Source organism: Myotis brandtii, unplaced genomic scaffold, assembly GCF_000412655.1.
Source record: "Myotis brandtii unplaced genomic scaffold, ASM41265v1 scaffold120, whole genome shotgun sequence".
NCBI lineage: Eukaryota > Metazoa > Chordata > Mammalia > Chiroptera > Vespertilionidae > Myotis > Myotis brandtii.
Window position 1 is genome coordinate 4,702,543 of NW_005354174.1, and position 10,906 is coordinate 4,713,448.

Consider the following 10,906-nt stretch of genomic DNA (forward strand, 5'->3'; position numbering starts at 1 on the left):
TTTTTTACATACCTGTTACTATCACAAGGGGGCAGTATTCACATCAACCACAGCTGAATATAAAAAGACCGATCAGCATCCAGATTAAGTTCCCGTGGTACAGATTTTTTTTTTTTTTGCAATAGTTGATGATTTTACATTTACCCAGTAATTATAATTCATGAAGTGTCGTTTTACCTCCAGTACTGCTGCTTTCAACACAGTAGCTGCTTTCAACACAGCAGCTGCTTTCTACACAGTAGCTGCTCTCTACACATTTGTGACTGGTCTGCATTAATCCATTATGGTGCCAGCCTTGTCACATACACCTGTATTTGTACAGGGTGTATGTGATGGGGTTGGTGCAATGGTGTCATCATGCCGGGTACTTGTATGTGGGCGTATCTGCATGTGGATGGACCCGCCTGGAGACAGAGGAGCTGTGTCTCGGTTCCTAAGACCATCGAAAATATGTGTTTTCCGATGGTCTTAGGCGACCCCTGTGAAAGGGTCATTCGACCCCCAAAGGGGTCGTGACCCACAGGTTAAGAACTGCTGTTCTAGAAGTTTTCTGTTGGTCCTCAGGAAATAGCCCAGAACTTCTGATGGAAGTCCCTACCCTTATGAATATGTCTCTAAGATATTTTAAAGGATTATAAGAAAATTTTAGAGGTTTTTAATATTTCATTTGAAAGTAATTTTTCCCATAGCATACATTCTTTATATTTGCTGTATCTATTCAACAATAATATACTAAATTTGTACTGAAAACCTAACAACTGGAAATTGATTTGAACAGACGCTATTGAAATGGAGAATCTGCTGTGACTTTTTTCATTATTAAGTAATACTGAAGTCTTTAGACAAAGCCTGAAGGTCTCTAATTTGACCTGTGTAGTTTAAATCTCTCAATAGCAACATATAATAAACATTTCTGTTAAATGAAAGATTCATTGACCCCAAACTAAACATTCACTTTACCAGTCACACATCTTAATTTTCAGATACTTTGAAGATGAGGAAGAAGACTCTAGCAATGTTGATTTACCTTACATTCCTGCTGAAAACTCCCCTACCCGCCAGCAATTCCGTTCCAAGCCAGCAGATTCTGACAGCGATGATGATCCCTTGGAGGCATTCATGGCTGAAGTGGAAGCAAGTATCAACTCTGTTTTGTTAAAATGCTCAGTAATTAGAAAATAGCTCAAAGTAAACTAGTGCTTCAGTCCTCATTCAGAATTTGTTTTCTGGCCTTTTTGGGGGAGAATTTTGCTCTTATACACCAGTTTCTTAAATATACTTCCGCTTGCCCTGTAAACCTTGAACATAGTAGCTCAACATTTTTGTGTGTGTTTTGTTTTAATAATTCTTGGTATATTCTTAAGTGGAATGAACATCTCATTCAACCTATATTTTATTAAATACATATTTAAGGTAGTTACATTTAAGGAACTTGCTAAAATCACAAATTTTGTATTCTCTACTTTTAATGTTTAGCATTTCTTACTACCAACATTATCATCAACATTCATGACTTCCCTGTAGAAATTGAAACTTCTGGCTACTCCATAAAATTCTTCTTACTAGGCTCTTATGATTTTGCATTTTGTCCTTTTTTTCCCCATCTCTGATTTTTCTTTTTATTTATTATTTACTTGTTATTAAGAAAAATTTTAAACATACAAAAGTATAATAATAAAATGAGCCTCTAACACCAACCAAAACTATTCAGAACATAGATGTGCTTTTGCATCATGGTAGCAAGTTAGTAAATATATTAAATGATTCTCTCTAGAAGTAAAGGCAATAAATGGTTTGTCATGTTTTAGATGTCTTTATATATATGTATATAACCTTCAGATATGAACATTTCTCAAAGGAGTTTATTTCTCATTATTTCTTGAGATATCCTTAGTGATGAATTAGAAGAAAAATCAGCTCTTTATTTTCTAGGTTTAAATTTAGATTTGATTTTTGCAAGCTGTCATCACCCTTTTTGAGTGGGAGTATCCAAGCATGGCCTAGATTCAGTTGCTTGGCATTTCAAGTAGTTGAAGCAATTTGGAGATTAAATCTTTTTGATATGGTATCATTCTGAATATTTTCTGGTGTAGTATCTAAAAGGGTCTTACTGGTTTTAGGACAGAGATATTGGATATTGTCTGATCTTGGAGAAAGTGTTGTTGCCAAAGTATACTGATGTTCAGTATAAATTTTTCTATGATTGAACTCAAAATGAGGATTTTATTTTACTTTTTAAAAAAATATATATTTTATTGATTTTTTTACAGAGAGGAAGGGAGAGGAATAGAGAGTTAGAAACATCGATGACAGAGAAACATTGATTAGCTGCCTCCTGCACACCTCCTACTGGGGATGTGCCCGCAACCAAGGTACATGCCCTTGACCAGAATCGAACCTGGGACCTTTCAGTCCGCAGGCCGACGCTCTATATCCACTGAGCCAAACCAGTCAGGGCTTATTTTACTTTTTGAGGTATGATTTTTGTTTTTCTCTTCTCAGTCATATGAGGATTTATTTTTAGCCAGTGTTTCAAAAAAGGAATTATGTAGGCTTAACAAATATGTTCTATAAGTGTTTGCCAGCCATTTCTTATGTTACATTGTTTATGTCGTCTTCACTTTAATTATAGCCTTAAATGCAGGTGGAGCCAAAGTAGATTTACAGTTGTCCGTATGGAAAATAATGCAATAACTAATAATAATACAAGAATAATCTATGTTTCACATACAATTGTAAACCTACTTTTTGCCCCACCCTGTATATCTTATATGTGGCTCAATCCCTTGAAAAATAGATTGTGTATATTTCTTTTTTTTAAAATATATTTTTATTGATTTTTACAGAGAAGAAGGGAGAGGGATAGAGAGTTAGAAACATCGATGAGAGAGAAACATCGATCAGCTGCCTCCTGCACACTCCCTACTGGGTATGTGCCCGCAACCAAGATCGGGCCATTGGAGCAAAATCGTCAGGTGTGGTACAACTGCATGCCCTGCCCCCAAGAAATACTAAAGGTCTAAGTCAGGGGTCCTCAAACTACGGCCCGCGGGCCACATGCCAATACAAATATTGTATTTGTTCCCGTTTTGTTTTTTTACTTCAAAATAAGATATGTGCAGTGTGCATAGGAATTTGTTCATAGTTTTTTTTTAAACTATAGTCCGGCCCTCCAACAGTCTGAGGGACAGTGAACTGGCCCCCTGTTTAAAAAGTTTGAGGACCCCTGGCGTTAGGGCTATAATATTTCTTTTAAAAATAATTTCTCTTTGTCAGGACCACTTGATTAAATAGGATGCCAGGTTTTTTACACTGGCATTTTTTAAATGAAAGAAGTCAGGAAAATTCATGTTACTTTATAACAAGAAACTTGTGCAGAATGTGTTTAACTTTGGGAAAATTTAATTTTTCTAACCTTGATATTCACACATAAAACAAAGAATTAATTTAGATCAGTGATTATAAATTTTCTTTGTATAAGAATGTGCCTGTGGAAAATGGGAAAACTACATGCAATTTACTCTATCCACAAGGATTCTGATATAGGAGGTTTGGAGCAGGGTGTTGAGCCCCAGAACTATTGGGGCTCAGTCATTCTTTGTTGTAGTGACTGTTTTGTGCATTGTTGGATGTTTAGCAGTGTCTGTGGCCTTTATCCACTAGATATTACTAAAGACCTCTCCTTCCCTACTCCTCTTGCCCCCAAGTTGGATGATCAGAAATGTCTATAGACATCACCAAAAGTCCACTAGGGACAAAATTGTGACCCTTCTAGTCAGTGTCAACTTCTAAACTTGGATTGACAGCAACCTTTCCTCAGCCAGATCCAGAAATCTGCATTTTTTACTATCCCCAATGATAATGTGAAGCAAATTTTCTTACGCTGCACCTTGAGAAAGCCTGATTTGCCTAAGTTTAAGGTCTTTTACAGCCACTATTAGTTCATTAACTTAAAAAAAAAAAAAAGGTGACCAAGCATTTTTACTAATTTTTCTATGCATGTTATAAATTGCAGGTAAAAGTCACCCACATCATGTATAGCCAAGGTCTTATAACATTTGGGTATTTCTCTGGAAAATTGTTAAAATGTAGTTTGATTGCATCCAAATGCAATTGTCAAAATGCATAGCTAAAAGTATGATGGCATTTGTTTGAATCTAAAAATTCTTTGTAAAGAAATTTCTTTTTTAGTTGCTATGATTGTATACATCCTTTTGTTTCATTAGGATCAGGCAGCAAGAGACATGAAGAGGCTTGAAGAAAAGGATAAGGAAAAGAAAAACGTAAAGTAAGTTGTTTTCTTCTCCCTCACAAAGATTATATAAAAATAAACTATTGAAATAAACTATTGCAAGACCTATAGCTCTCAAAATTTATAGAGGAAAAATTAAAATACATAGATTCTTGACTTGAAGTTACCCCTGTATCTTGAATAACATTTCTACAGATAGTAGAGATGACAAAAGTCTTTAAATTTGCAGTAATTAGAAAGCATTTTTTTTTTTTTTTGGTAAAATGGTATTTGATGTTCTGTAGTTTTTGTTCATTTTTTGGTTTGTTTTTTGGTTTTGTTTTTAGTAAACTCAAGAATGAGTTACAGTTGGAGTTAAGAGCGCATAATTACTAAAGTTTGGGTTCACTGTTCTGAGTTTTGTTCCATAATTAATAAAAAAATAGGTAATGCCTATAGGGTTGATTATGAGAAGTAATGGTGATTATGCCATTTAAAAACTATGTATATTGTTAATAAATAACAGTCTAATTTATTTAAGGAGTTACACCATGCTTTAGCAATGAGTCAGAACTTGAAATACATTATTTTCTGAAAAAATGAGTTCTCCTCTGTCCCTTGTTGAATACACTCCTCTTAAAGTTTTTGCTACCAGACAAAAGTAGGCATGGTTGGACTTTTCCCTCTGCTTGGTAATCAGTGCTTCAGGCCCTCCCCAAGGTTCCTGTGCCATATGGAGTTTCAGCCCTCTCTTTGGTGCTTACTGTGTGTTCATCCTCTTTCAGTAAGCCTACACTGGCGGTGTAGCTTGCCTTAGGAAGAGTAAGTGCTCTAGATTAGGCAGAACGTTTGATTAGAACAGGGGTGGGCAAACTTTTTGACTCGAGGGCCACAATTGGTTCTTAAACTGGACCGGAGGGCCGGAACAAAAGCATGGATGGAGTGTTTGTGTGAACTAATATAAATTCAAAGTAAACATCATTACATAAAAGGGTACGGTCTTTTTTTTTTTTTAGTTTTATTCATTTCAAACGGGCAGATCTGGCCCGCGGGCCGTAGTTTGCCCACGGCTGGATTAGAAAGAGATGGTTGTGGGAACTAAGCAACCACACTTTCTAAAGCTCCTGATAGAGTCAGCAAAGGGACGTTTGTCCCCTTCTCTAGGTGAACTGCTTAGGAGTTTTAGTCTCAAACTTACCAAGAATTGATTTAATTTTTTTTTTCTGTCTCCAAGTATTCTATAGCTGAATGCAGTTACTCCAGAGCTAGGGGACATTAAGAAAATTGTGACCTATTTTAGTGTACCAAAAGCAGGATTTTTTTTTTTTTAATATAAAATGCTTTTCACAACTGCTTGGTGTTTGTTTTATGGGATTGACAAGGCTAGGGTCCTTGGGTATATATCTTCAGAAGTTTTTTACTCCTTATACCTTGTTAGTAATTGATGTTTCTAGGGGTACCCTAGCACCCCATTCAAAAGAAATGCAAACTGCCACATATAGAGTGAAATTACACATATATGATGGATGGATAGTTTACAGTGTGCTTATTGCTGCTTTGTTGTTATTAGTGTTGAGAATTCCTGTGCTGTATGGAATTCAACACTAATCTGCTATAAGTATGGAGCTGGGTATGTGGAACATTTGCAGGGAAGTTTGTTTCTCCGCTTGTTTTTCCAGGGGTATTCGAGATGACATTGAAGAGGAAGATGACCAAGTGAGTTCCTATGCAGATTTCTATCTTTTATGTTTACCCCACAAAGTCTACACTGAGGACAAGCTAGAGCTTGCCTTCACTGAAATGGCCATTCCTGATACTCAGGAGGGAATGTCATTTGACTTGCTCCTTTTCTACATGTGTGACCAATTGGTAATAGAAAGATTAACATGGCCTTCCTCCATGTTGAAGATGGAACTTTTGATCAACTATGACGTCAAAAACAAATATGAGCTTTATTCAGCTTGATTTTTTACAATCCAAACTAATGTGTATTCTCATAAATCAAGAAGTAGAGTAGTATGGGATCTTCTGAGGCCTCTAGCAACATCCAACCTCTACCTCTTTCTAGGGGTTCTGTTTGTGATTTTTATATTTCAAGATGGAACATTAATGACTGTCCTTTAGTATTTTTTTTCTCATTGGTCAGTTATGGGATGGTGAGAAGGGAACCAAAGTGAGCAGTACCCCTTTCCAGGTTTATGACCCTTCTAATCAGTGGCACCTTCTAAAGTTGGATCGGTAAAGCCACAGCATGTGTTCCCACAGCTCTGGGCAGGGTAGGTAGACACCCCACCCCAGGAACGCTGTGCAGCAGACAGATTTGTAAGTCTTCTGTTCAGTTAAATCATTTTGTAGTACTAACTGTCTCACTCATTTCTTCTGATTGTCCCTCCAAGTACTGCTATTGTTAAAGGAATCATTGCTAGTAAAAGTCTTCTTACTTGGTAGGTATTTAAACTGCAATTATCTGGTACACAGTGTGCACTAATTACAGGAGCAGAAATGTTCCCAGTTGTACTTGGTATGATTATGTTCTTGTGCTTTCCTGCAGGAAGCTTATTTTCGGTACATGGCAGAGAACCCAACTGCTGGTGTGGTTCAAGAGGAAGAGGAAGATAATTTGGAATATGATAGTGATGGAAATCCAATTGCACCTTCCAAAAAAATCATTGATCCTCTTCCTCCCATTGATCATTCAGAGGTATGGTGTTTTTTGATGAATTTGATTCTTGTTTCAAGCCAATAGTTTCTTCAGTGTTAAAAATATCTGAGTACTCAATATCTGAGTACTCCTGATTTATACTCCTTATGTCATAAGAATATTTGTTCTTTGGGATCTTGTCAGCTCTGCTAAGTGGTTGAAACAAAAAGTAACTGAGTGATTGAGGCTTTATAGCCTATGTTGTTCAAGGTACAGCTGAATTGCTTGTTCACATTCGATTATATGTGAAGAATTTTTTTTCAATAAATTGTACTTCTTTTCTAGACCAGTGGTCACCAACCGGTGGTCTGTGGACCACTGGTGTTCTGTGAGATCACTTACCCATCTTCCTTTCAAAATGGACCGTTAGGCCTGCATTTATTTTTTAATTGCTGTAAACCTTTACTATTTCTCACAGATATGGAGCAGATAAGAGACTGTTCTTTCAAAGGGGTACCAGGAATTACAGGTTCCTTAAATCAGGAAAAGGAAATGAGGATATCAGTATATTCACTTGAAAAAAATCAGTATTTCATCGAGGTTAAATCAGACTAGACCTTTGATACCCTAGTGATTCTAGATCTAGAACAATGGTTCTCAAGTGTGGTCCAAGGATTCCTGGAACGATCTTTTCAGGGATTCTAGAGTCAAAGAATTTTCATAATGCTAAGATTTTTGCTTTTTGTTTACTGTGTCAGCATTTGCATCAGTGCTTAAAATCAATGGTAGATAAAACTATTCTAACACCTTAGCATGAATCAACAGTGGTAACTAGCCCTGGCCGATTGCTCAGTGGTTAGTGTCAACCCGTGGACTGAAGGGTCGCAGGTTCAATTCCTGGTCGAATGCACATATCACAGTTGCAAGCTCAATCTCCAGCCCCAGTCTCTTTCACGTCAATGTTTCTCTCTTTCCTCCCACTCTTCCCCACCTCACTCACTCCCACTCTTTCTAAAAAATCAATGGAAAAAAATATCCTCAGGTGAGGATTAAAAAAGACAGTGATACCAACTGTTCTTGTAGTCAATATACTCTTTCCTGCTAGACCAGTGGTTCTCAACCTTGCCTGCACATTAGAATCACCTGGGAATCTTTTTAAAATCCTGATTTCTGGGCCTCATCCTCCGGAAATTCTGTTTCTTTGTTACTAATTTTGTGGCCTCACCCCATAACAACGAAACAGAATTTCCGGAGGATGAGGCCCAGAAATCAGGATTTTAAAATGATTCCCAGGTGATTCTAATGTGCAGCTAAGGTTGAGAACCACTGTGCTAGACTATCGTAGTTAAAGAAAAAAAAAAAAGCCAGCTTCACTTAAGAATATCTTTGAAATAGCCCAGCTGGTGTGGCTCAGTGGTTGCACATCAACCTATGAACCAAGAGCCCACGGTTCGATTCCCAGTCAGGGCACATGCCTGGGTTGCAGGCGTAAGCCTCAGGCGTAAGCCTCAGTGGTGGGCATGCAGGAGGCAGTCAGTTAATGATTATCTCTTATGATTGTTTCTACCTCTCACTCCCCCACCCTTTCTGAAATCAATAAAAATATTTCTTTTTAAAATAATACCTTTGAAACAGAAATTACTATTTACTAAATCTTGATCTTACGTTACATGTCCTTTTTTCTTTGTCAAACAATGGGAAGTAAGAATAAAGCATTTGCCTTAGTTGGTTTGACTCCGTGGATAGATCGTAGGCCTGCGAATTGAAGGGTCCCAGGTTCGATTCCGGTCAAGGGCACATGCCCAGGTTGTAGGCTCGATCCCCAGTAGGGGGTGTGCAGGAAGCAGCCAATCAATGATTCTGTCTCATCATTGATGTTTCCATCTCTCTCTCCCTCTCCCTTCCTATCTGAAATCAATAAAAATATATTAAAAGAATAAAGCATTTAGGTATTGGAGTTGTGAGTTGAACTAGATGTTTTTCTCATGGAATATTGTTTTTACTTGAGAAAATGAATGGCACTTTAAGGAAAACAATTACAAGTTTTTATTGCCAAGGTTAGAAACTTAAACTTTCAAACAAAACTTAGAATTTTGGAAACATATTCATCACAGTGAGCTTGTCAGCTTTCTTATATGTAAAGTCTGTTGTAATGACATTGATGGTGATAACTGATTTTAAAAATATGTGTTTATAATGAAATTTTACCATTTGAATCATCTGCATACTACCTCAGTAAACCAGTGTTTTCAAAATGGCCAGTCCATGATGTTACAAAATCATGCATGAATAAAGACTCCCATTCAAAGTGTATACGTTAGATTCATTGGTTATAATGTAACAGAATGTAAAAGTTCATGATATGATTTCAGATTACGCAGTGAAAATAACCTGTAAGAAATGACCTCTTGTCAAGTTTTAGTATAGAATTGAAGAAGAGTAAAAATCCACAACAATCTGCAAAGGCTGTTAATAAAAACTTAATTCCCTTTTCCAACCACGTATCTCTGAGGAGCCAGATTTTTTCCTGGGCTGAAAGCAACCATTTTCTTTTGTCAGACATTAAAGAGATTTCTAAAAATGTAAAACAATGTTGTCAAAACTTATTTTTATTAAAGCATTTATGTTAAAGTGTAATGGGTTTATTGTAAATTTTTTAAAAATCTATTTTTATTGATTTCAGAGAGGAAGGAAGAGAGAGAGAGAGAGAGAGAGAGAGAGAAATATTAGTGATGAGAGAGAATCATTGATCAGCTACCTCCTGCACCCCTTACATTGGGTATCAAGTCCACCACCAGGGCAATTGCCTTGACCAGGAATCGAACTGTCGATGCTCAACCACTGAGCCATGCTGGTCGGGCTGTTGTTATTTTTTAAATGAATTAATAAATTTAAAAAATTTTTTATTTTAATTTTAACACAGTACATATCAATAGATATAACCCACATATCTATTTTTGTTAAGTGTAAAGGGTACCTGAAGCTAAAAAGCTTGAGAACCACTGGTCTATTCAGTTTTCTAAATGTTTCCTTTTGCATAAATGCTATCACATAATGCCTTCGTATTTTACATGTGACAGATAAAACGAAATACTTGAACCTGATCTAGGAAGAACTATCCATGATAAAGAGTGAAAATTCAATAAGGAAAAACATACAAGTGCTTGAAATAATCATCTAATAAAAAAATCTTTGACAAAGTGCTCAAACTTCCTCATCCTGGGGTATTCCCGGTTCTTATGTAATGGGTAGTCTGCCAGGAGAGACCAGAAGTAAAGAAAGGATATCCCTTCTACTGAAAAGTAGCTTTCTTCTCATTCTGTTTCTTAATATAAAAATTTACATGTTTATATGTAAAATTTGTGAACAAAATAAAAATTCTTGCTCATGGAGCTTCCATTCTGATAAAGAGAACTAAAGGAAATGGGTGAAGACTCCATTATGTGCAGCAGCATTGTGGGTCTCATAACAAAAGTTCCTGCCTAAAAGGCAAACTGTAAGACTTTTTGTTGATAGTGCTATAGAAAGATAATTAGGCTGTGTCCAGAATTAGGAAATTTTTGACCACCTAGTAAAGACTTAGATTCTCCTTAAATAAGTTTATTATTGTGGACATACCATGTTGTCAAAAAGAAAATCATTTAACCAAATTCATATGTGGTGGTTTGCTTCTGTTTTGTATTATTAGTACAGTAAGCAATGAAGCGTAGCAGAAATTACTTCTTCCCTCCTTGGAATTGGAAATGCTTGGTCATTCCTTTTTTAAAAGTTATGTAAACAGTTCCATCTTTTTAAAAAGAATAGAACTTCCTCTACACACAGATCTGTCCCCAAAGGAAATATTAGAAATATTTTTAAATGCTTAGAGCTAAGTGAGTGAACAGCTTACTCCAAAACATTTAAATGTTATAGGGTGGGCTATTTTCTTTTAAAATCTGAAGCCTTTGGCATTGTAAATTCCTTAGTCTTCATCAAAGTTGTTAAAAATCTTTTTTTATTATTTTTCTTTTTTTAAAAAAATATATTTTATTGAT

General features: G+C 36.2%; 1 protein-coding gene across 7 annotated transcripts in view; it reads left to right on the plus strand.

Moving 5' to 3' along the window:
• DDX42 (DEAD (Asp-Glu-Ala-Asp) box helicase 42) overlaps positions 1-10,906 on the plus strand; it is a 35,964-nt gene that overhangs the window by 10,380 nt on the left and 14,678 nt on the right. For 6 of the 7 annotated variants that reach the window (XM_005858642.2, XM_014532158.1, XM_014532161.1 and 3 more), the window contains 4 exons: positions 984-1,134; positions 4,227-4,288; positions 5,911-5,947; positions 6,783-6,932. In XM_005858642.2, the coding sequence (XP_005858704.1) occupies positions 984-1,134; positions 4,227-4,288; positions 5,911-5,947; positions 6,783-6,932 (400 nt within the window). Of the gene's footprint in view, positions 1-983; positions 1,135-4,224; positions 4,289-5,910; positions 5,948-6,782; positions 6,933-10,906 lie in introns of those variants that run through there. The other variant, XM_014532170.1, reaches the window with a different exon arrangement.